Below are 26,777 nucleotides of genomic sequence, written 5' to 3'. Positions count from 1 at the left end.
TTGCAAAAAGATTTTGTTATCAAAAAATTTAATCAAATTGACAAAAAGATTTAAATTACTATTGCTTCTTTATGATATGACCATTATTATTATTATTATTATTGGCAATGTATATAATCGGTATTACAGGGTCAACCATCTTTCTTTAACAATATTTTCTTGATGTGATCTTTCCATAAAAACATATCTGAACCAATGCATCGACCTAATTACATTCGACATTTGCTGTCACAGGGTCAGTCGATAGCTACATTTTATTAATCTTCTACTAGGATAAACTATTATTGCTCAAATTTGTGTCATAGAGACTGACTATAAAAAAGTGTTTTTATGGGAACACTTGAAGCTAATTTTTGCAAGAGGCAGAAAACAGGCTAAAAAGTTATTAATTCCTAGTGTTACATGCTACGAGTTTTTGAGCTTCGAAGTCCTGGTTTTGATCGCAATAATGAGAAGGACATATTTACATTATAAACAGGAGTGGTCACACAACTCCCAATTGTTCGTAGCTGATGAGTTTACATGCTACGAAGAAATTGTCGCACAGCTACGCATCTTCTATATTAGCCTGTTACGCCTTTAGCTACAGCGAGGCGCAAATTTTCTATTGTTTATGTAGTTTTTTATAGAAATCATATCATGTTTACAGTTTGAAGTTGTTTCCTCATGTTATTCAATGGAGGGGCAACTCCCTATAATACTCTTGTTTTTATCTGTGCAAACCTCTTTTACTTTACTGTTTCCTGCTCTCTCTGTATTTAACTGTTTGAATGAATACAAGACTGTGAGAGCCTAATCTTAACGAACTAGTAAATTTCTACAGGTTATGGGCCCAGGAACGTTATATGTACTGTGTAACTAGTTAGATTAGTCATCTGTGATCATTATGGACGATAAATGGAGAGTAGACAAACTTTCTAGCAGCAACTATGCCACATGGAAGTTCAAGATTAAGCATCTGCTGATTGCTGAGGAGCTATTTGTATATATTGATGGAACTACAGTTGCTCCGGCAAGCACAGCTGATGGGGCTGTGAAAGCTACCTATAATAAGAACTCGAGCAAGGCATTATCTCATATTGTGCTTGCGGTTGGCGATGAGTTGCTCTACCTTATAACTGAATGTGAAACGGCCAAGGAGGCATGGGACAAACTGTCTAAACATTTTGAGAGAGACACTCTAGCTAATAAAATGTTCTTGAAGAAGCGCTACTTTCGCTCAGTAATGTCTGAGAGCGCATCAATTGAAGGTCATCTAAAGAATATGAAAGATCTCACGAATCGGCTAGTTGCTATCAAATCACCTATTGCTGAAGAGGACCAAGTTGTAACTCTTCTAGGCTCTCTTCCGGAGAGTTATTCATCTGTAGTTACTGCTCTCGAAACGCAGAAAGATACGCCATCGCTAGAATTTGTTCAACAAACTCTTTTAAACGAAGAGCAGAAACGAAAAGAACATAGCTCTGTATCAGCCTCTAGTGAAAGAAATGCTGTCGCCAACCCTGATACTGCTCTCTTGGCTACTAGACCGCAAATTAGACGCCGGGTTACCTGCTGGTACTGTAATAAAATTGGCCACGTTCAACGTTTCTGTAGAGAGCGAAACGGAGAGAGAAAAAATGCAGAACTCAAAGATGTTCCACACCAAGCTAAGCATGCAGCAGATAACTATCCTGACACGGGTGAGTCAGCCTTTTTGGCTGGTACGGGTAGTGACTCCACCGATAAAATTAATCAACGCTGGCTGATAGATTCAGGCGCTACAAAGCACATGACTCCTTATAAAAGCTTGTTCAGCGAGTTCACTCAATTTGACAAACCTCATAAAGTAGAAGTAGCTGATGGAAGCTCTGTAGACGCCATTGGAATAGGTAACATTAAAGTATCAATGCAGTTAGGTCGTAGAGTGAATCGCAAAGCTGTGTTATATGATGTTCTGTACATACCTGACCTAAGCACAAACCTGTTCTCTGTTCGCGCTGTAGCCTCTAAGGGCTTGATTATTCAATTTGGACATAGTCGATGTTGGATTAAAAACCAACGAAAACAAGTATGTGGCCGAGGAACACTCATAGATAAACTGTATTACCTGGATATAGAAACTTCAAATGACAGTGTGCACATCACTTCTCACAGCGGTGAGCTATGGCATCAACGCCTTGGTCATGTTCATGAAGCCGCTATACATCGTATGGACAGGGAACAACTGGTGAGTGGCGCTAATCTCTCTGGTGTAAAACTAGGTTTGTGTGAACCATGTGTAAAAGGAAAAATGTCGAGAAAACCCTTTAAGCCCAATAGCGACATCAAGTCCACGCGTCTCCTTGAACTTGTACACACAGATGTGTGTGGTCCTATGCAAACACAATCCATAGGAGGTAGTAAATACTTTGTTGCTTTTATCGATGATTTCAGTAGATATACCCATACATTTTTTATACGAGATAAGTCTGATGTATTTTCTAGATTCTGTGAGTTTGCGGCTTTAGTAACCAACCAAACCGGAAAATCAATCCACTCAATACGCTCTGATCGAGGTGGCGAGTATATCTCTACAGAATTCGAAAACCATCTAAAGTCCCAAGGTATCCGTCATGAACTAACTGTTAGACATACTCCAGAGCAAAATGGTGTGGCTGAACGTTATAACAGAACGGTATGTGAATCTGCTCGTGCTATGATCATAAATGCAAATCTTCCCAAATCTCTATGGGCTGAAGCTGTTGCCACCGCTGTTTATTTAAGGAACAGAATTCCAACTCGCACACACAAAGCACCTACAACACCTTATCAGATATGGTATGGTGAGAAACCTGATATAGATCACCTTCGAGTATTCGGCTGCATGGCATATGCGCACATACCAGACGCTATTCGTAGAAAGCTTGACGACAAAGCTGAATCCATGACATTTGTGGGCTATAGTGTAAGGTCTAAAGGTTATCGCTTGTACGACCATCAATCTAATTCTGTGGTTGTGAGAAGGGATGTTATGTTCAATGAACAACAGTTGGGTATCAAAGATGAATCGTGTATCCCAGCCGCAAGTCCAAGGGTGGACAACCCTGCTACTGTAACAGTAAATATTTGCAGTGCTGACACAACTCAACTTCCCCGATCTGACCGCCCTCGCAAATCACCACAGCGCCTAGGTATAGACACCGCTTGTCATGTTAGTGAGATTGTCGAACCATTGAACCTTATTGAAGTAGAAAAGTGTGAGCAGCGAGATGAATGGTTAGCTGCAGCTGAGAAGGAGTATGATGCTCTCATGAGCAATGAAACATGGACACTCGTAGAGCTGCCTTCACAACGTAAATCAATTGGATGCAAATGGGTATTTAAGGCGAAGTACAATGCCGATGGTCAAGTCGATCGTTTCAAAGCTCGCCTTGTAGCGAAAGGATATGCGCAAAAGGCTGGCATCGATTATGATGAAACATACTCTCCAGTAGTTCGACACTCATCTCTCAGAGCTGCACTTGCTCAGGCCGTAGATCGAGGTATGCTAGTGCACCAGATGGACGTTGTGACGGCATTTTTAAATGGCAAACTCGAGGAAAAAATTTATATGTGTCAGCCACCAGACTTTGAGAAGACAGGAAAAGAACACCTAGTCTGTAAGCTCAGTAAGTCGTTGTACGGTTTAAAGCAGTCTCCTAGGTGTTGGAACATTGTGTTAGATAACTTTCTCAAATCTCTTGGTTTCAGTAATTCAAATGCTGATCATTGTGTGTATGTACGCAAAATATGTGAAGTGAAAACCATCATTGCTGTATACGTCGATGACCTAATTATTATGTCAGATACTGAATGTGAGATGAGCAAGATTAAACAAGCGTTAGCCTCAGAGTATCAGATGAAAGATCTTGGAAGTTTGCACTACTGTCTGGGAATTTCCATCCACCAAAGTGAAACCGCCATCACGCCAAATCAAAAACATTATATCGAGCAAGTTCTACGCAAATATGGAATGGAAAATGCTAACTCTGTTTCTACCCCAATGGCTACCGATGTGAAGTTTATGAAAGACGATGATAGTAAGCTAGCAAATGCATGTGTGTACCAATCGATGGTAGGTAGCCTTTTGTATGCGGCATCTGCTACTCGCCCTGATATATCTCATGCGGTGGGAGTGTTATCTAGGTACAACTCATCACCAACCGAAACGCACATGACAGCTGTAAAACGAGTACTCCAATATCTCAAAGGCAGTATAGACATCTGTCTTCACATTGAAAAACATAACATTGGTGAACTGTTCGGGTATACAGATGCTAGTTGGGCGGACAATTGTGATAACCGACACTCAACCTCCGGATTAGTATTCATGCACGGCGGTACACCTGTTAGCTGGTTCAGTAAATCGCAGAGTATTGTTGCCGTATCTACCGCCGAAGCAGAATATGTAGCGCTGTATGATGCTGCAAGGGAGGCCACATGGCTTCGTCAGCTATACGACATTGTCACCAACTGCCCGACTCCAGCGATTAATGTCTATGTTGACAACCAGTCAACTATCACAATAGCAAACTCAGGTTCAAACACGAAACGAACTAAACACATTGACATAAAGTATCACTACTGTAGAGAAGCTATCACAAACGGTGTCATAGTAACTTCTTATTGCCCGACTGAGAAAAACATAGCTGACATTTTCACAAAACCGCTCGCTCGACCCCGATTTGAAGAGCTCCGTAAACTACTCGTTCATTGACAATAATAATTCACTCGTTGGTTACGTGTATCAATTATTTTCCTCTGCTAATTGTAAAAACTATGTAGGAGTATTATTTATGTAGTTTTTTATAGAAATCATATCATGTTTACAGTTGGAAGTTGTTTCCTCATGTTAATCAATGGAGGGGCAACTCCCTATAATACTCTTGTTTTTATCTGTGCAAACCTCTTTTACTTTACTGTTTCCTGCTCTCTCTGTATTTAACTGTTTGAATGAATACAAGACTGTGAAGCCTAATCTTAACTAACTAGTAAATCTCTACATTTTCTTCCAACGTCAAATGTCAATACAGGTGGAAAAATTTTCTTTCAAATTAGGAGTTAATATTTTTCATTTCGGAGATATTACTTTTAAAACACGTGCGTTGAAAACAGAGCTGCGTAAGAATGCTGTAACGACATCACCAATGAAGACGATGAAAATGCAACCTCTGATCGCAGATTTATGCAATAATATGAATATTGATGTTTACATCATACGCAGCACTTCGTTGTTGATACGATGTTTTCAAAAATACCCCCTTGAATTGAAGGTTTGAATCGCTTCGAAGAATTAAATAAGGGACGTTTGAAGCCATTTACCTGCTACGAAGAAGAAAAATACGACAAAAATTCATGGCATGTAACACCAGGGAATTCTATACAGTACGAATTAATCTCTGTATTACTATACAGTGATTATATATTCCACAGTGAATAGTACATTTAGGTTTTACTTGATCCGATAAACCTAAGCAACGATGAGTCTAAGAGCTGTCAAGGTTCTGTAAATATAGCTATTAGCATACACACAGCGCTATTAATTGAAAGCTCCTCCAATCATATCGCTTAAATAATCCACTATGCTTGAACGACCAAATTAAAGCTTTTATTATCCATGCTAGATGTCTTTTATTATCCATGCTAGATGTCTTTTATTATCCATGCTAGATGTCTTTTATTATCCATGCTAGATGTCTTTTATTATCCATGCTAGATGTCTTTTATTATCCATGCTAGATGTCTTTTATTATCCATGCTAGATGTCTTTTATTATCCATGCTAGATGTCTTTTATTATTCATGCTAGATGTCTTTTATTATCCATGCTAGATGTCTTTTATTATCCATGCTAGATGTCTTTTATTATCCATGCTAGATGTCTTTTATTATCCATGCTAGATGTCTTTTATTATCCATGTTTATCAGTCTAGAATATTCTGCTAACAAAAACCTACAAAGTTGAAGTCATAAAAGAGAGGCTTGTAAATAGATTATTCAAATAGCAGGATATTTGTAAAAGGTCTGCCAACCCTCTTATAAATTGAATATTTGGTAATTTAAAGCGTAACCAACTACCGCCATTAGTATCAGGAAACATTAAGAGAGTGTATGTGTGGAGTGTATGTTTGTGGTGAATCTAGAATTCTCATAGAGCAATTTAGCCGTCTCCAAGCTTCAAGAAAGGAAAAAAGCATGGTATATGCCTCAACTGGTTAGCTTAAAAAGCTGTTTTAACAAGGACATATGTGACATTTCCTTCCCAATATTCTCTAAGGACAGATTATAGTCAAAGCAATGAGGTTATGTTGTGACAATAAAAGACAAACTGAGATGTGTCAGCAAGTGATTAAAACTTACAATAAGACCAGCTGACATGGCGATTCGCAGTCGGACAACGAGAATATTTATATGGAAAAGTCTGCTCTATGAGACTGATGACACAACTGACTACTTCAAATTGGCTAAATCGTGATAGAGTTAATTAGCCTTTGCTCACTAAGTTAAATTTGATTATACAAGAAAGACAATGCCTAAAAATCGAAGCTCCTAAAACTGGGATTTAACTCGGTAAATGTCTCAACACATTCTAGAAGACAGTATAATTGATAATTCAGTTTATGGTTTAAGGAGCAAACTAGACGGGAAAAGCTAACCTGAGAAACTTAATGTGGTCTGGCAGACTGTTCTCTCCTTGCGATGACATAAAAATTTTGAAAAAGGTTTCTCTGCCAACCGTCAGAAGGGTCATCGGAGTCTGGCTAACAGCGGTGCATTGCCTGCTCGAATGATGGAGCAACTCCATCTCCTGCAAAAAACAATTTCAATGTAAACCAAATGCTGCTAATTACTGCTGGAGTAGGTTAAGGGTGTTATCCCATTTCCTATGTAGAGTTTGGTCACACAATAACTGAGTCAACCCATCTACACCGAATAAGCCAATCATAGCAACGCTTCGTCGAATATCATCCCAAGAGACTAATAAATTGTTTTCAGATGAACTCACACCAAATTTTAATTAATTTTATCGAAAAATTTCAGTATTTTTATCATCCGCGATTGTTTTTTATGCTTGAAGTGATCTGGCAACCAGGATGCTTCAAGATTAAAATCGATAAAACTCAAAGCTGGTTCACACTATATCGCCGTATCTCGGTGTTGATTCCACAATACTTACGTGATAGTCGATGATAACCATGTTCCCAAACTCATCCCATTTGCATCAAGAAATACTCTGTGACAGTGTTCCCATTTCTCTTTTTAATTTTTTGTGAAAAAACCTCTTTGTTTCCATGCGCTGGAATTAAATACTAGTACCGCAGCGACTAGCATAAGCGGATATGAATAAATCACGCTATTCGTGACCGCGAATTACTATCGCAAAAATGGTTCAAACTTGAAAGGCGGTCATTGATGCTCGGCAAAATGTCGGAAAAGTTTGACAGCTGCAATCTTTCCCAGCGTGTCCGCGTTGCTTCGTCGATGCCATCTGTCCATGGTTCACATAATCGATGACGAACACTGAAAGAAAAACGCTGATAAACGGCGGTATAGCATGAACAAGCCTATAACCATGGTTGACACGTTCAGAGTGCAAGTGCGATTATGACTTCTATAGTTGCAAAGAGACCGACAGAATAGAGGCACATAACGCTGCAGCTTCAACGCCATAGCCGATATTAACAATAGCAACGATAACTATCAGTGATGCCATTTCACACGTATTCTTTGTTTGAGCGTCTGAACGGCGATCAATTTTTGTCGGTTTTAATCTTGAACCATCCTGGCAGTCAGATCGACTCAAACATTAAAAACAACTGCAAATCATAGAAAAATGTTCATCTTTAATGTTCTTAAACCAAGACAACTGAAAGCTTGCTTTACATTAAAGATATGCATCATCACACACTTATATCGGAATACACTATATATTAACATAAATATAGTATATATTATTATATTGTATTATTTTATATACACATGATATATTACTATATACTTTATCATATACATTAAATTATACTACATATTTTATTGGATCTATTCGGGAATCATCAACAGAGTAAAGCATTGAACTTAAAACCCCTGGAATGGCAAGAGGTCATTCGCGAGTACGGAAATCCGGTCGACGCCATTATCAGTTAATGTTCAAGTTAATTTCATTGTGTTCAATGTGAGAAAGAAATCTAATTTTAGATTTAACAGCTATGGAAGGTCACGAATACACCGCTCAATCAAAGGAACAGACTACTGAGATTGCTACTAATAATTTATGTACGAGAGATAAGGGTGTAGGTGCACAGTGCTATTGCTATTCCATGAACTGCAAAAACCGCAAGAATGGACTTTTAAAGGAAAAGGCATGACATTTCACAAGTGAGTCACTTCTACTACTAGTTCTATTACTATTGCTCAGGTTTACGACTACTACTAGTTGTGCTACTACTAGTTAGTACTGCCACTAGTTAGTTCTACTACACTAGTCACTGGGTGAGTGAGAGTCGATCAGTGTCACTACTGAGTGTACGAGTTTGACTGAATTTTGTCGGTGACTAGATAAATTTATAAGCTAGTGAGTGAAATGTTCTTCCTTCAGAACGAAGGTTTTTTATTATTTAAATTTTGAATTTTTTTTATATTAATATTTTGGAACTACAACCCATTAGGTTATTTCTAAATATTTATATTTAAAGGAAGTGTTTGTCGTGCTTATAATATTATTTATTGTTGTACCTGGATCTAGCTAGCAGTAAGGAGATAAGAGTAATAATACTATTGTTATTACTACTGTTGCTAACTAACTACTACAGTTTCATTTTAATTTTTAGATTTCCAAAAAAACCAACAGAGAACTCTCGTTATTTACAATGGTATCGCAACCGCAGAAGAGTGAATAAGCCTGATCCTTGAGCACTTATCTGCAACGAACATTTCAATGATCCATGTTTTGACAGCAGGTTAAAACGTTCGACTGAAGCCATTTAAAGGTAATATTTTTCAATGTTGAATGATACTTTTCAATTATTGAATTTAAAACCATATTGTCAAGCGCAGTGCTGCAAGGTTGCTCAACTTAAAGTAGCTATATCTAAAAAAAATTTAGAAACCTCAAACAGCACCCAAAACAGTGACAGCTGCCACAGCAAGTGCCTATGAATATGTCTGCAGCTTAGCAGTTGTGTGATCTGTTCTCTGTGATTCTTCATCTTCGTTTCTGGGATTTAATGTCCAACGCATAAATTATGCTGTCCTTTTGATCAAATGTTACCTGTGTTAATGTTTTTTTCATTTCCTAGCTGTTGTAATAAAACTACATAATACTCCTGCAAGTCATAAATTCCAAATTGATAGCAATAACTTTCAATTTAGAACACAAAACATCTTGTTGGAACAAAGAATCAAAAAAATCGATTTAAATAAAAAAATCAAATAAAACAATAGAAATTGATTTTTTGATTTCAAAAAATCATCGATTTTTAACAACCCTGCCTACAACACAACAGGGTAAGACATGGTGAATATTTTCATATCAAATAACGGTAATGTGAATTTTATTGCAAGTCAACCATTAAGCTTTATGCCTAAGATGGGTGTGAATGACTTCCAGTGAAAATTGCTACATTTTCATTTTACATAGCGATATGGTAGCATTTTGAGCTGTTTTATTTTCATTTATTTTATTAGTTGTATTGTTGTTTATTAAGGGTACTATATTAAGTGAATAAGACATTCATTTTTGTTGATTTTATGTAATTGTTATAATTGATGCTTTTGTTTAGGGGGTTGGAATAATAATCCTACTGTTACTCAGTTAAAGGCTACCTTTCGCAAACTTATCATCAAATGTGGTGCAGAATCAGATGCTAGTAAGACAGGTAATGTTACTGCTCAAAACGAGATTCTCATCATACAGGCTACTTCAGAAGTTGATCAGTTTGTGGAACTCAATGATTTCAGATGTCAAATTTCTGTTATAGGTAACAGTATAGTCTATATAGCTGGCTACATAGTGCAAAAGCTAACTAAAGTGCTGTCGTGACATTGGCCGTCAGTTGCTGGTTACGACAAAGTCAAACATCCAGTACCGACATCTCTATACTCTACTCAAGCTACAAAACAATGGAGGATTGGTGCGTCCATCAGACGATGTCATCAGGATCCTGCTAGTTGCAGGATCAATACTTTCGTATTCATACAAAGCCAGATCCACTCCATTGTGTGGTGTATTTTATCAGTAGTGTAAGGTCTAGTGATGTGTTATGCTTTAGGAAACACTTTACGGATATGGCAGATGGCATATCCAACCACTGCGTCATTGATGAAAAACCTTCTTGAGTCGTTTTATGATCTCCGACAGCATCATTATGCTAAAATCCTACACTCAAACTGCAAGGTGCATCTTTGTGGCATACAATACTAAAGTAGTACTTTTTAAAGGCCAGTAACAATATAATCACTGTAATATTCATCTGCAACTGTTGTTGTGCTGTTATTCCTAATCTAATTTAGTTCTAAGAAACTGATGCACATTGGCTCAATATCCACTTCTATACAAATCTCCTTTTACTCAGTTATGTATAGGTTTAATCATCTGATTACACTAATTCCTGCATTTCCTTGTTTGCATTATTTTGATTATTCTCTATTACAGCGGTTTTTAATTTCTGTTTAGTTGTTGCAGTAGTTCATTCCATCTTTTACAGATACTGTATTATACATATCATACATTCATAAGCTATTATCACTTAAATCTTGAAAACAGTTTCTGTTTTGGCAACATACCTATGTGTTGTTTTTATCGAAACACTTCATGTGCTAAGTTTTTCCATATGCATTTATGCATATGTAATATGAATTTTAATATAATGGAACAGTTGTTATTTGCCTGAATATATCATTTGCTGGGTTTATGCATTTGTAATACAACAGTTTGTATGAGTAACATGGTCCATGAAAATCTATTATGCATCTACTTATCATTTGATATATCCTACTCCATATGTTATAAATAGGTTTTCTTCTATCAGGGCACTCTAAACGTTGTGTTGGAGTAGCTTTCATTAACACCCAGCTGGAAAATAACTATTCAACATGTATATTTCTGTCATTTTTCACCGTTTGTTTACAAACGGAAATAGCATTCGATTAGCTCTCCAATATGGCGCACACGTTACGTATTATTATCAACGTAAAAGTCACGTGATTGCCATTCCAGGGGTTTTAAGTTCAATGGAGTAAAGACTGTCGGTTGCATATTATCAAAAGCGACAAGTGGAGGATAACTCCGAGTTAATGAACATATGACTAGAAGAAGTAGATCCTTCATCCTTTATCCTATACACGTGTGAAGTAGCTGCAAAGTTTGTCTTCAAAAATAGTCTTAGCATTGTTTTCGGGCCAGATCTTTTCATAACAGAAAAAAGGTGAGAGTAACAAAGACTAGCACTTGTAAAACATTTACTGGGCAGACAACTTGATTTAATATGAAGTATGATTGGTAATGCCTCCTATACTGTTCACAACTGAGGTTTTTATTGAGAATTGCCTCCGAGTACTAAATATCAAAGGCCGTAAATACTGATCCAAATACCAAATCTCCCCTACCAAGTTGAATTATTTCAAGACCTTTTATATATAGCTGTGATGGTTACAATGTACTCGATAAACTTGTTCAGTTTGTTGAGACGGTTGCAACTTTTTGCCAACTTGCCCAAAGGTTTTCATTGTCAAACTCATTCAAGTGATGAGGGCAAACTAGCATCCTTAGAATTAAATCATACAAAAAGACTCGAAACATAATGAAAAACAGACGTAATTGGATTATATGATAAAAAAACACTGTTGGAAGGTTATTCTAGGAGTTTATGATTTTTACACAGCGACCTACACTATGTTTCCATGACGACCTACACTATGTTTCCATGACGACCTACACTATGTTTCCATGACGCGTATCATGCAGATTTGGAGTAGTGAGCAAGTTATGTTACAGCGTGAATTAAGTATTTCTATGGACATTGGCATGACGCGGATTGACTCCGACGCCCTGTTGAAAAAAGGTAAGGAATTGTACGCCATAAGTTAATAATTAGCGACTATAACACATGTGAAACTTGGATCGCGAAAGGACAACGAAAGTATTGAAAATTAGAGATGCCCCCGATTCTAATTTCACCAGCCGATTCAGATACCGATGCAATATACCGATTTTTATTGAAAAATAATCCGATTCAGATTCTTTTGTGTTGCATAGATTATTGGTAATTTTATTATGCAAATATAAATATAATGCAAAGAAAATATAAATATTGATGTATTTGTTTGTATTTATGAAAAGATATACATGTATATATATTCACATACTGACATACCGTGCATCTAATAACAAAATAGTCCATGTTTCTTGAACTATGTCATTAATAATGGTAATTACTGTTAGTGGTACAGCTTTGTGATAATGAAGTCTCTCTTCAACTGCAGAACGAACTGCTGCGCCTGTACAAGTCTAGAGCAAATAAATGTGTCTTTTAATTACCGTTAGTGATTCAATTATCTCAGTGAGACGTCTTTATCTTCTATCGCTATCGATGTAGCCAGTCGTACTGCAGGACTCACTTGCCACAGATGATGGAGGACAGGCTAAACACCGATAAGCCACTGAGGTTATTTTATGCGAACGAAGTTATTTTATACCAACGATGCATCATATCGTCAGGATCAAAAGAGAGATAGATAACTTTATGCATCGACTGCTCAAATTAATTTCGCAATGCTAGTAAATAGAAACATTACACCGCATTCTTGTTTCTCATTATGGTTCATTGTTCGTGATTGGTTGCAATAAATCATATTGCTGTAATTGGGAAATACCGCACTTTGTGATTACGCCCTGACTAAAGCCAAAATATTGCTCAGCTGTGTGGATGTTTATTAGGCTATAGACATGAAATAGATTGTGCAACAATCACCCCGGAATTCATTAGGTAGAAGCAAGGAACTTGCAGCTTATGATTTTTTATTAAAGTAACAGGCTACAATACAGGTTTCTGCTAAACAGTTGATATGTAAAAAGTATCTGAAGTTTTCAAATTTTTAAGAAAACATCGGCCGATACCGATTCGGATACTTAACACCCATATCGGTACCAATACCGATTCCGATATCAAAATCTGGGCAACCCCATTGAAAATTTTTAAAATTGAATAGCTGGCGTGGTATTTTAATGCATATCATTCGCAAGTGCTGTTTCCATTATTTGCAAGCCTGATGGATTTGATAAAGTTTCGCGAATTGCAAAACTTGCTTAGCTTGTGGATTTACGCCGTTTTCATGATGCGGGTACCTTGCTGATTGGCTCAAATTTGTGAATCGTGCACGTCATGGGAACATCGCGATATAAGAAACAACTCCTTACAATCTTTGACTGTTTTCCTGCCTCTCTGCTATAATCTGATAAAAAGGTAATTCCGTGTCAGTGCCTAAAATGAACAGATCTTTTCAGGACTGTAGTTATGTTATCGATTTTTTATGTAAGGGAGAAATTAAAATTGATTTGTGCACCCTGTAAACAATAGCTTGTACCCCTAATCAAACAGTCCTGGACTCGAAAGCCTAAGAATGCTTACACCCTCTCCATTCACGACAGATATTTTTCAATACACCATTATGTCAGTGTAGTAATCCATTAAGCCAAGCGTAAAGATTTCATTAAGAGAGGCATACATTTTGCCTTGAAAATAAAGCCTGGTCCCCATATACGTCGCAAAGCACCGGCGACAGCACCACAGGCTATTAGCGGTGAAATGGGAACCTACGCGCCGGGTACCGCCGGTAGTTGCCGGCGGCATCGCAATAGTTAAGCGCTGTTCAAATTTCGCAAAAGGCCGCAGGCAAAACCTTCCCGAAATGCACTGTACGGGTGAACGTCACCATTATAGAAACGGCATGGCGAGCGAACATTTTACTTGATTACTCGATTATGTTTAGCGATGCAGCTTAAATGTGAACATATGCCGCCGAGACTAACGTCGCAAGTTTATCTGCGCAAGTTACCGCCGGAGTATCGCAATCGATATGGGAACCAGGCTTTACGCAATGCTAAGCCAACCACTCAAGATGACTCATGATGGAGAAATCACTTTGCAAGAGCAAACATTTCACAAGTTTGAAGAATGATAGTGAAGAATGATAACAGCTTGCAGTAACATTGAACGGTATTAAAAAGGAGTTGCAATAAGTATTTAGTCAAACTAATCCGCATTATCGCCTTATAGCCACGGTTTATATATCACACATTTAGAAGTTTATAGATAGATATTAACTCTATTTGCACCAGTCGATGTCGTTTAACGCAAACTGGTATTGACACCACAAATAGAAAAATAAATCATGTGTATTGAAAGAAAAAACCCCTTTTGCATAACGCTGTTCTGTGGTGTAAGTTGGCAAGGTGTTGGTGTCTGGTAGGCCTATAAGGCAGTTCTGTGGTGTAAATTGGCAAGATGTTGGTGTCTGGTAGGCCTACAAGGCTGCTCTGTAGTGTAAAGTGGCAAGATGTTGGTGTCTGGTAGGCCTATAAGGCTGTTCGGTAGTGTAAATTGGCAAAATGTTGGTGTCTGGTAGGCCTATAAGGCTGTTCGGTAGTGTAAATTGGCAAAATGTTGGTGTCTGGTAGGCCTATAAGGCTGCTCTGTAGTGTAAAGTGGCAAGATGTTGGTGTCTGGTAGGCCTATAAGGCTGTTCGGTAGTGTAAATTGGCAAAATGTTGGTGTCGGGTAGGCCTATAAGGCTGTTCTGCGGAGTAAATTGGAAAGAAGTTGGTGTTGGGTAGGCCTATAAAGCTGCTCTGCGGTGTAAATTAGCAAGGTGTTGGTGCCTGGTAGGCCTATAAGGCTGTTCTGCGTTGTACATTGGCAAAATGTTGGTGTCTGGTAGGCATATAAGGCTGTTCGGTGGTGTAAACTGGCAAGATGTTGGTGTCTGGTAGGCCTATAAAGGCGTGGTCACACGAGCACCGAACCGACGTAGGATCGGTTCGGTTCGGAGGCTGGTTCGGTTCGTGGCACATGTCACACGGCCACCGAAGTAACTTCGCTTCCTAGATACCATACGTAAAGAGACAGGACACGGTTTCATTAGTAGTTGTTATGTATTTGAGTTAAATATTTCTATTGTAAACAAAAAAAACTTTGAGGAACAATTATAAATTATAATTACACAGCAGATTTATCAGAAGATCGTTCAGCTGCTCAAAATAAATCACTCGATACAAATATTTTGCTAACCCTTCCCATCAACATAATTTTTTTTTTATTAACATATGAATGTTTTTCTATGCTGAGTACATAACAAACAAAAACAGTCTTTATCATAGTACTGTGGTTTTACATAAATAAATCAGTCAACGATAGTTCATCAGGATGAATATGACACATTACTTATATTCTACACGAAAGAAAATCACAACCATTCCCTTACATTTATGCAAAACTTAAGTGCAACATCTTACATTTATGCAACTCAATCACAAGTCCGGGTGAACCTTGTCGTAAATTGCTTCATGTTGTTTATTTAACGAAATAAAAGTATCGTCCCATTTCTTTTTTAACTTTACTCACACGCACGTAAGAAGAAAGGTGACGCGTGCTCGCTAGAATTCTAGAATTTTAACCAGCCAATAAGAGCAAGGGTTCGGCACGAAATTTCGAGCAGTACCGAAATAGTTCGTTTCGGCCAGAAATGTCCTCAGCCGAACTTTTTAGAGCTGAAAACGACGTCGTTTTGCGTCATTTAGTTCGGTTCGGTGCCCGTGTGACCACGGCTTTAGGCTGCTCTGTAGTGTAAAGTGGCAAGATGTTGGTGTCTGGTAGGCCTATAAGGCTGTTCGGTAGTGTAAATTGGCAAAATGTTGGTGTCGGGTAGGCCTATAAGGCTGTTCTGCGGAGTAAATTGGAAAGAAGTTGGTGTTGGGTAGGCCTATAAAGCTGCTCTGCGGTGTAAATTAGCAAGGTGTTGGTGCCTGGTAGGCCTATAAGGCTGTTCTGCGTTGTACATTGGCAAAATGTTGGTGTCTGGTAGGCATATAAGGCTGTTCGGTGGTGTAAATTGGCAAGATGTTGGTGTCTGGTAGGCCTACAAGGCTGTTCTGGGGTGTAAATTGGCAAGATGTTGGTGTCTGGTAGGCCTATAAGGCTGTTCTGTGGTGTAAGTTGGCAAGGTGTTGGTGTCTGGTAGGCCTATAAGGATGTTATGTGGTGTAAATTGGCAAGATGTTGGTGTCTGGTAGGCTTATAAGGCTGTTCTGTGGTGAAACTTGGCAAGATGTTGGTGCCTGGTAGGCATATAAGGCTGTTCGGTAGTGTAAATTGGCAAAATGTTGGTGTCGGGTAGGCCTATAAAGCTGCTCTGCGGTGTAAATTAGCAAGGTGTTGGTGCCTGGTAGGCCTATAAGGCTGTTCTGCGTTGTACATTGGCAAAATGTTGGTGTCTGGTAGGCATATAAGGCTGTTCGGTGGTGTAAATTGGCAAGATGTTGGTGTCTGGTAGGCCTACAAGGCTGTTCTGGGGTGTAAATTGGCAAGATGTTGGTGTCTGGTAGGCCTATAAGGCTGTTCTGTGGTGTAAGTTGGCAAGGTGTTGGTGTCTGGTAGGCCTATAAGGATGTTATGTGGTGTAAATTGGCAAGATGTTGGTGTCTGGTAGGCTTATAAGGCTGTTCTGTGGTGAAACTTGGCAAGGTGTTGGTGTCTGGTAGGCCTATAAGGCTGTTCACGTTGTAAATTGGCAAAATGTTGGTGTCTGGTAGGCCTATAAGGCTGTGCTGTGGTGTAAACTGGCATAATGTTGGTGTCTGGTAGGCCTATAAGGCTGTTCTGCGTTGTACATTGGCAAAATGTTGGTGTCTGGTAGGCATATAAGGCTGTTCGGTGGTGTAAATTGGCAAGATGTTGGTGTCTGGTAGGCCTATAAGGCTGCTCTGGGGTGTAAATTGGCAAGATGTTGGTGTCTGGTAGGCCTATAAGGCTGTTCTGTGGTGTAAGTTGGCAAGGTGTTGGTGTCTGGTAGGCCTATAAGGATGTTCTGTGGTGTAAGTTGGCAAGGTGTTGGTGTCTGGTAGGCCTATAAGGATGTTATGTGGTGTAAATTGGCAAGATGTTGGTGTCTGGTAGGCTTATAAGGCTGTTCTGTGGTGAAACTTGGCAAGATGTTGGTGCCTGGTAGGCCTATAAGGCTGTTCACGTTGTAAATTGGCAAAATGTTGGTGTCTGGTAGGCATATAAGGCTGTTTGGTGGTGTAAATTGGCAAGATGTTGGTGTCTGGTAGGCCTATAAGGCTGTTCTGTGGTGTAAACTGGCATAATGTTGGTGTCTGGTAGGCCTATAAGGCTGCTCTGTGGTGTAAATTGGCAAGATGTTGGTGTCTGGTAGACCTATAAGGTCTGGTTGAGAATAAATCTTTACTAAAATACTTGACAGGCGATGAAAAGGTTTTGGTAATTAATGATTGACGCCTAATCAAGTACTCTCTTCCAAGTCTGCCAAAAAATTCAAGTACGAGTCAAGTCCTTTTAACTTCCTGCATCATAGGGCTTTTCGTCGCCTTCCTTTGAGTAAGTATAGCAACACTAGCAACTAGCTAGTTGTTATCAGCGATAAAACAGAATCTCTCCATGAATAGCTCATGATTGCTCATTAGTAATAAGTTATTACTATGCAATGGGATTTGACCATCCCTTCATCTACCGAGAATCACCGATAAGTAATTTCCATTAATTTGCTATCCAGACATTGATTGATTCAAGAATATTTAGCTTTGCCTTGGCCTCCTTGATTTTTACCCAAATCATGCTTCAACGTTCAGTTCTCTTTAACCTCTCGAGGATATCAGAAGTCTATACCTATATACAAGGCCCTATACGATATGGTTGTGGTACAGATACCTGTACAAATTACATATTACATGTATAGAAATTGCAAACCTTTGTAAAGCATTCTAGTTTCAGAAAGTGCGTAAAAATGATGGTTCATGCTTGAAAACCTAGTTTCTATTTGAAGGAAAATTCCATTTCTCGGATGCGGCTGGAACATAAATGCATTTAGGAAACAGGGATTGCTATTCATTGTAGTTTATAATTTCTGGTGCTTTCATTTGAGAAAAGTATTTAGAAAGACTACAACGACTTGATTTCATATATCAAACACAGCAACGTTACATCAAAATAAATAATTTTGAAAAAATATCAGACAAAATACCGTGTCGACCGACACTCTTTTTCCCCGTGGCACAATTAGGCTATAAAACAGCAGCAAGTTACTCACACTGTGAATTTAAAGTTTCTCTCGTAGCGGCTTTGAAAAAGAAATTGAGTAACACATGGCCTTCATTGGTTGTATAGAAAGTTGCCCGGGCGTACTTCTTCAATGAGGAAATGACAACTTCAACATAGATATCACTAGAGCAGCTTAGTAGACCATTGCATTTAGCAAAGAGGAAGATGACAGCATTATAGCACCATACTATTAAACCCTATGCAAAAGTGAACATTACTTCAAGCTCGCATAAGAATTAAATGAGAGCAAGGCTAATCAAAGCAGAGAAAGGAAGGCGATCTGGTACACCCCTCTATTCTACAAGGGCAACAACTAATGCAGGCAAGCAATTATTACCTCATTTACTAGCAAATTAATTTTTTACCTACACATAATTACTTATTCTTAAAAACCTAATGTTTGACAAGGCGTGTGTAAATTGTCATAACTTTAAAAGCATGACGCCTATAACAACTATATTAATACCAAATTAATCAGTATAAAATTTTACATCAGCTGATGCCATAAAAATACCAAAAATGTGTTGGAGAATGAGCTCGAGCCATTTTTTGGCATTTTCAAAATGGGCAAAAACTGTGAGCATCCACGGTCACACGATTTATCAATTTTATTAAAGCTTAAAGCATTATTATTACTAATAAAAATAATCATTTTAAGTAGTACTATTGTTCAATACAAATCGCCCAAAGTCCATAGATCTAAAATTAGTAGAATTTCGTAGCTGTAATGAGTCTGACACGACTCAGAAAAAATGGCAATGAAAAATAAGTTCAGGATTGGTTGTTAACATATTTTTATTGGTTTAACAAATGCAAATAACTGTTTCCTTTTGTTCAAGTACAAATAAAATAGGGTAATTAACTGCTCTCTAATCAATTTGTACGAGCTCTGTTGATGCCGCATCATGCAGCTATTGACCACACAGAAACGCTTTGCCAAGCCGTAGTATGAGGCTCGTGGTCGTGAAAGAGTTGAAATGATAAAAAACTGTTATAATTCCCACGGCGTGTGATACGAAACAAAGCTCACAACAATTGAGTTTGACTGTATTCATATCAGCCTGTACATCTACAACCATGCACTAGTACAGTTCTTGGTAACTGTGCATCTTAGGTCGGTAAAACGCGCATACAACGCATGCGCAACGCACATACAAGGCACTTGCAACGCACAAACATTGCTGACACAACGCGCATACACTAGCAACACAATGAAAAAAAACGCATTAAAGAGCTCAGGGTTGCCATAAACAAAGGAGTTGTAATGTTTTAAACCTGTTCTAAAACAGATAATAAATAGAACACCTTGTGTAATGTTTTAGACCTGTTTTATTAACAGATAATAAATAGAACACCTTGTGTAATGTTTTAGACCTGTTTTATTAACAGACTAAATATAAATATGTTGTTGTTAATGTGTTGTTAATTACTTGTTTCAGCGTTGTATCCACGATGTATGTGTGTTGCAAGTGCCTTGTATGCGCTTTGCGCATGCGTTGTGTGTGCGTTTTACCGACCTAAGATACCCACTTCTCTCTTCCATTAAATTATGGAAAATCTTCATTTGTTTGAACTAATAAAGCCTGGGCCATGCGATGACATTGAAAAGGTCCGAACACTGAATTGAGTACTGCCCATAAAACTACCTATATTGTCTCGCACAAATACTCCTAGACTACAATATGGGATAATATACATATACGGTAAGCATGAGGTAGTAAAATATAGTTATACCTGCAACAGGATACAGTATGATATTAATAGCAATAATAATAACAAACACATATTACAGTACAACACTCACACGCACGAGTCGCTTGGGTGTCTCTCACGAAAGCGCAGACTTTTGAAAGCCAGGGGAAGCGGTGGTCAGTTGCCTACTCTACTTACCCCAAAGCTGTCTCCCTTGGTGAGGTATCTCTCAAACCTCAACTCTACTTTCCCAGCATCCTCGTCCTTGACCAACTTCGTAACAATCGCTGTGCCCGACAGAATAAAGTAAAAGTTTTCAGCGGTGTGGCCTTCACGGATGATGACTCGCCTTGCGTCAATTCTAGAATATTTTAAAGAAAGCCAGTCACTAAGCTACCGAAACAATACAATATACGGTAAAACATTGAACTGTGTTATAATGAATTCAATATTTTCTTAAAAATGTATTGTATGTTGTCAGATTCATTCTAGAGCCCAAACCTCTGCATACTTTAAAGAAATGATTAACACAACTAAAACAAATACATTATAATAAAACTGCATAACTAGAAAAGAAAACTTGCATAAGGTATAAAAATTAAATTAGGTGCTGTGGTTGATTCATTGATATAAATATAGTATCCACCTTACACCAACTCCTTCTAGATATAATTACTTTATGATTATGATATAATATAAATGAACTAAATTTATATAATGTTTCCAATTTTACCTTCAATTTTTCCAGTCTTCTATACCTAGACTTGAAAAGCTTTTGAGAAGTAAAGCGAAGTAAAGTAAATGTGTAGTATTTTGAGAGTTTGGAAATCGTATCTTAGAAATTACTTCTTACGTTGAAACAAATATATGCATGAATATGAAATATACAGCAAGCAAAATAGAAACTAATACATTTTCTTCAAGATATACATGAGTTAATTTAAAGAACCCAATCGAAATGATGTCACAAAACATAATAGTGAAATCGATAATTTATAAAAACCTTTCAGTTCTTAAAATTTTAAAAGCTAAAAACCTTTTGTTTATCTACAATTTCCCCTAAGCGGAAAATCCATGAGGGAATAACCAACACAGGACTTCCCAAAACATAGCCTCAATGTTTGTTAATAGCATTAACACAATTAAGGGTTGACCATACGGCACCCGAACTATAGCTTTCCACTATTCCAACTATCCTACGAATGATAAGCTTAAATGATTCAGCTGCCTAAGAATAATTAGCAATAAAATCAATAGTGGAGGACTACAAAGCGCACACGCTGCATACACTCACTCGCACACAGAAACAGAGCACAGACAGAACCATGGGATTCCAAATCAGTCGAATACGCCTTACTCAAGAGCAAAAAGAGAAGTTGAAAAAGGTTCTAATAGGATTGGGCATCGGGGCTGGAGCCATAGCTATTATTTTAGCCCTCTCTCCTATTGCTCTTGGTAAGTCATAGCTCTCTAGCATTGCAATCAGACAAAAATATAAATATGTAAATATTAATATTTCATATTGAATATTAATATTTCATATTAATATATATACCGTAAAGCCTCTGTATGAAGGCAAATTTATTTGAATGTTGTCTCCATTTGAATGCCACTAATTGAACACAACTAAAGAAGGTTAAAAAAAGAGCGCCACCCTCTAATTAAACGCCTCCTTCATTTGACCGCCATTTTCAAAATCTTTGATCTTTACGAACCCATAATATCATCAAAATGAATGTACTGAATTGTTCATAGATCAAATAACAGCACACCTAGTCCTGTAGGACACAACACACAAAAATTACAAAGATACCCAGTAGAAAACCAACATTTGGGAAACAATTGCTGAAGGTTGACCATCTTGACAATGACAAATATTTATTTTCTTAAAAATTACTAACTACTATTAAGTAAATTACATGTACTGTATATACAAAAATATTATAATAAAAAATATAATAATCGATTTTTGTTTTCTTGTAGTTTGTAGTTCATGAACATGTGATATGCCTAACAACAGAAATGATTTACTCGTTGTCTAGAAGGCGCTATATTTACTTAAATTTATTAAGCACCCTGAAGAAACTGGTAATAGTGAACTTTATTGGCTTTTTGCGAGCGGCCAGCGTTATCCCTTGCTGGTTAATCGCCAAAGTATGTTCAGTCACATCTCCGAGTATGTTTGCGCCTAAAGTCTGCATCCATAAGTGGAAGTAAATTACAAATGTTAGGTAATATCTCACAGCCAGGAGCTAATAGGTCAAATAGGCTATAGCGCTTTGGCGAAGAGTCTGCCTAAAGGCTGGTTCACACTACATGTATATCGCCGTTTGTCAGTGTTTTCCTTTCGGGGTTCATCATCGATTATGTGAACCGTGAACCCATCGAATCGACGAAGCATCGCGGACACACCGGGAAAGTTTACAGCTGTCAAACTTTCCCGATATATTTCGCCGAGCATCGATGACTAGTTTTCAAATGTGAACCATTTCGGCGATGGTAATTCGCGGTCGCAGATAGCGTGATTTATTCGTATCCGTTTATGACTGCGGGACTTTGATTCCTGCATGCGAAAACGAAGAAGTTTCTTCATGATTCAATAAAAGAAATGAGAACTCTACGTCACGAGCATTTTCTGCAAACGCGGATGGGTTTGTGATAGTGTGAACATCGTTATCATAGACGATAACAGAGGTATTTTAGCATCGATATAGTGTGAGCCAGCCTTGATTAAAACAAGGCAATACACCACATGATGCTGGGGCTGCCAGAGATTACTGGCATGCTTGTAAAATATTTACACATACAGTATGCTCCAATAAACACTGCCTGCTGTCAAAAAGGCTTGCTAAATCAGCCTAGGTTGGTCCGAGAATCAGCTACAGTATGTGGCATATCTCTGAGCTCACTTTGTACATCCAATCTCGGGAATGTAATAATCGTAAGCGTCTTAAAAGATAATGAATTTACATTTTTTAATAATAGATGAGGTGTCAGCTATTGCCAACTAAGCAACATGAAACTGTAGAGGCGTTATGCAGGGTTTTTGTATCTAGTTTTTACAAACAAAGATTTGGGTCTTCCTAACTTATCTATTGTAAATGTAGGCAGCCTCTAGGTAACACCAGTGGTTTGAAGAATGTCACCAAGCACGATTGCGACAAAAAATCAATCGATTCCAACCCCAGCGATAAACGCGTAACAGTGATTTGTTTCTAATTGGTTACTCAACTTTGATTGCAAAATACTTTCGTAAATATTTCGCTTGTCTCAATAAATTCTAGTTCAGCTAAACTAAAATTAACTAGATAAAGACTTATTTAAAGCGAGAAAACTAACGTTGTTAATGATTGCAGGTGCTGTTGGGTTTACTGCAGGAGGAGTTGCTGCTGGCAGCATAGCTGCTGCCATTCAATCAGTTATTGGTAACGTAGCAGCAGGGTCAGTATTTGCGGCTCTTCAAAGTGCAGGTAAAACTTCCTTTCATACAGTTTTAAATTAGCCATTTTCCTTGATGCCAAGCTGATTGCCAAAAAGTTCATACGCTAAAAATATACTTTTGCAAATAAATTGATTTTGTCAGAAGGTATAGCAAATTTTTATCATTTGCATATTTTTTGATTTTTTGGAGGTCTGACTGCCAGTATATAAGTTTTATAAATTAAAACTGACAAAACGTGCTCGGTAACAAGTGCGATTATAACGTCTATAATTGCAAATAGATCGACAGAATAGAGACACGTAACGCCTCAACTTGAATGCAATGGCGGCTCAAATCGCAACTACCCTAGGACACATATATTCCGCTAGTATTTAGTTTCGTGAGTAGCACACAGAGTAAAATTTCGCTGCAACTTAATTTCGCGGTTCTGATGAGTGCGAAAATATAGTGATGTGAAAATAAATGCAGTGAAAAAAACAGATTACATTTCTCAGGTCCAGTTCGCTAATAGGAAAAAAATTCAATTTGGGACTGGTTCGTATTTGTAAACCACAGGTTGAAATGTGTGGGTGAGATCGACAATTCAATTTGATCACTTGCTGCCATTTGTTTCTTGGACTATCAATGACGTCTAGGTCCCGCCCGCCGTGACTTTCACACTCGAATCCCTAGAAGAAGAAAATAGATAGGTAGCAACCAACTTCACAACCAAAACTGTATAACCCTTTCGCTGCCATAAACGCATTTATGCGTTTTCTAGGGGCCACTGCCATAAACGCATTTTTGGACTTTCTCAGCAATTGCGTGGTAACCTGATTTTATTATTCGTTGACCACATAACCCACGGTCTTTAAGAGTTTTATGAAATTGACTGTGTTGTCCGAAGATTTCTCTATAAAATCAGCCTAAAACAACGAAGCAATTTTAAACTTTTGTTTGAGAACTTCTAATCTAAAAACGAACATTTTTCTGTGAGTTCATTAACTACCCGCGAGAGTCATAAAACAGGTAATTAGTTGTTGATGACATAATAGCCAATTTAGATTTTCGTGATTATACAGATAATTAAAGTAGAACTTGAAAAAATACTGTATACATATCATGAAGCAATATCGGAAATTTCGGTAAAATGGCTGGAACTAGGCCGATAGCGAATTTGTACATGGTTGGCAGTGAAAGAGATAATGTGGTTGGACCTGATAAGGGTTGATATTGTTTTTGGTTGGTAATAAAATTCATCACTACAATTATTATTCTTCAATTTTATGACTTCACCTACCAGACTTTCATCCTCATCAGTTACAAATTCGGTGACTAAACTGATATAATCTTAATTTGCTTCGCCATGCTGCTCAGTCGGTGAATTAGCTATAATGAGTTTACCAGAAATTTCCCATTGAGCCCAACCACAGACGAAAATTGCCTGCATTTCTAATATGACAATTTTATTGTGGATATCAATGAACAAAGCTATTTAACTTCGCGATTTCACTCATTCGTTATGATAGTTCAGTTTCGCTCATTAAATTTTCGAGAGAGGATGACACCGCGAAAACGCGAAAGTTAGATGACGCGAATACATAAGTGTCCTAGAGTATCACAACCAGCAGCGTCGGTTTTTACACATTTTGTTCCGAGCATTTTAACAGTGATCAAGTTTTATCAATTTTAATCTTAAAACATCCTGGCAGTCAGATCACGTCAAACATCAAAAACAATCGCAAATGATAGAAAAATACTGATACGTTTTGATAGACTTTACGAAATTTCTTTGGCTAAGTTCATATATAAAAGATCAGTAAAATATAGCCATCGACTGAGAACCATCAGCAGTGATTGAGTCTTTAAAATCATACGAATGTATACTACTTACAGACACGAACAGCGCAAAGGTTTTGACATGTTTGAGAATAATTTCTGGTGCAACTCAATTTTATAGCCTTCATTTTAAACCAAATTATAGCAGAGTGATTCAATATTTTTAACAGTCATGTATCATTTTAATTATTTATTCTGCAGGTGCTGTGGGAATTGCTGGAGCTGCTACAGCTGGTGCCGCAGCGACAGCAACAGTTGGAGCAGGGGCTGCAGTTGCAGGCGCGCTTATCCAAACAGATTCAAACCCCCCTACCAAGATTGATTAATTGGCTACATATAAAGATATGTCATCTAGACATCCATCTGCATGAAACAAAATAATTTGTTTCATTATTAAATATATCAAAAGCATATATCCATAGCTTCTGCGTGGCAATACAAGCTTAGAAGCACAGTTAAGAAACACAATCACGGACGGATTCAATCGCAATTGACTTCGCTTTACCTTCTCCTGAAGTGCAAATTATGGGAATGGCAATTGATTGTACAAATATGTGTAGCTTCCGTTATAAATCCCTTAATGAATACAAGCACAGTCTCCATTGATTAGATGGCTATTTATGCTAGTAGACATCCGCAATAACTTTGGTTCACTTAACACTGACCAGAGTCAAACCTGGTTACCACTTAACAAGTATTTATTGTTTATTCTTATTAGTATATCATGTGGAATGATCTGAACAATCCCTCTTAGGGTAGAAAGTAAATAAGAAATTATGCTCACTTATTGAAGATAGTAGACAACTTCCTAATGTGTGATGGTAGTAAAGCATTATGTATTGCACCAAACGCAAGCAAATGAAGTCATCACCAAATTGTATAAACAGTACAATTTGTACACATTTTGGTGATGGCTGATCACCAGAAGAGGTACTAGTTAGTGAGGTTTTATGGTGCCAACCGGTAGCGAATATATTGCATGTTATTATTTTAATTTACCGATTAATTATTTTCAATTTTATTAAGCAACATTTGGATTTACAAAAAATCACTTTTCATGAGAACTATAGACCTATACTACACACATTTTGAGCTTGAGTAATGCTGTCTTAAATATTTGTGTAGAAGACATGCGGTGTTTTTCAGCACACACAACAAAAAAACATACTCTAGGATTTATTATCATACACAAGTTAAAATCCTGTAGGATGCTACCTTCTTCTAATTAGCACCCTGACTTCGGACAGACGAATACAGCTTTTATTATGGTAGATTGTTTACACAAGAGTGGACAACTCTATATTTGGCAGGTTGAACTTTATAGGCTAACAATTCTAATCATATTATATAGGCTACATGCCAAAATCTTAAATAACTTGCCAGATGCATATGCGGCGTTTGTCCTTAATTGAGTTAGTCTTACAACAGCAATGCTGTTCAACAAAGCACAGTGCACTCTCATGATACGATTACCCTGTTATAAGATTTTTTCAAATT

At 37.7% G+C, this 26,777-nt stretch overlaps 2 protein-coding genes across 4 annotated transcripts in view; one reads left to right on the top strand and one right to left on the bottom strand.

The window, feature by feature from the left end:
• The window catches only part of LOC137401654 (cyclic nucleotide-binding domain-containing protein 2-like), a 67,353-nt gene that overhangs the window by 21,428 nt on the left and 19,148 nt on the right, over nucleotides 1–26,777 (bottom strand). For both annotated transcript variants that reach the window (XM_068088106.1, XM_068088107.1), the window contains exons 3-4: nucleotides 20,219–20,381; nucleotides 6,656–6,807 (exon numbers count right to left, since the gene is read on the bottom strand). In XM_068088106.1, coding sequence (XP_067944207.1) covers nucleotides 6,656–6,807; nucleotides 20,219–20,381 — 315 coding nt within the window. The remainder of the gene's footprint in view (nucleotides 1–6,655; nucleotides 6,808–20,218; nucleotides 20,382–26,777) is intronic.
• Nucleotides 11,982–25,761, top strand: LOC137401655 (interferon alpha-inducible protein 27-like protein 2A). 2 transcript variants are annotated; one of them, XM_068088110.1, is made up of 3 exons: nucleotides 11,982–12,058; nucleotides 23,377–23,490; nucleotides 25,482–25,761. In XM_068088110.1, exons 1-3 carry the CDS (start codon nucleotides 11,983–11,985, stop codon nucleotides 25,604–25,606), a joined length of 315 nt encoding a protein of 104 aa, XP_067944211.1. In that variant the 5' UTR covers nucleotide 11,982; the 3' UTR covers nucleotides 25,607–25,761. The 2 variants fall into 2 exon arrangements, with proteins under 2 accessions (XP_067944211.1, XP_067944209.1); XM_068088108.1 differs by lacking the exon at nucleotides 11,982–12,058 and adding an exon at nucleotides 21,330–21,475.

The sequence above is a fragment of the Watersipora subatra genome, chromosome 8 (genome assembly GCF_963576615.1).
Source record: "Watersipora subatra chromosome 8, tzWatSuba1.1, whole genome shotgun sequence".
Classification (NCBI taxonomy): Eukaryota; Metazoa; Bryozoa; class Gymnolaemata; order Cheilostomatida; family Watersiporidae; genus Watersipora; species Watersipora subatra.
This window is presented reverse-complemented; position numbering and strand designations above follow the sequence as displayed.

Excerpts from the sequence above, each read along its gene's own strand:
- LOC137401655 (XM_068088108.1), top strand. The coding sequence starts at position 21,346 with ATGGGATTCCAAATCAGTCGAATACGCCTTACTCAAGAGCAAAAAGAG. Across the intron at positions 21,476-23,376 it reads CCTCTCTCCTATTGCTCTTG|GTGCTGTTGGGTTTACTGCA; the intron begins GTAAGTCATAGC and ends TAATGATTGCAG. Across the intron at positions 23,491-25,481 it reads TGCGGCTCTTCAAAGTGCAG|GTGCTGTGGGAATTGCTGGA; the intron begins GTAAAACTTCCT and ends TTTATTCTGCAG.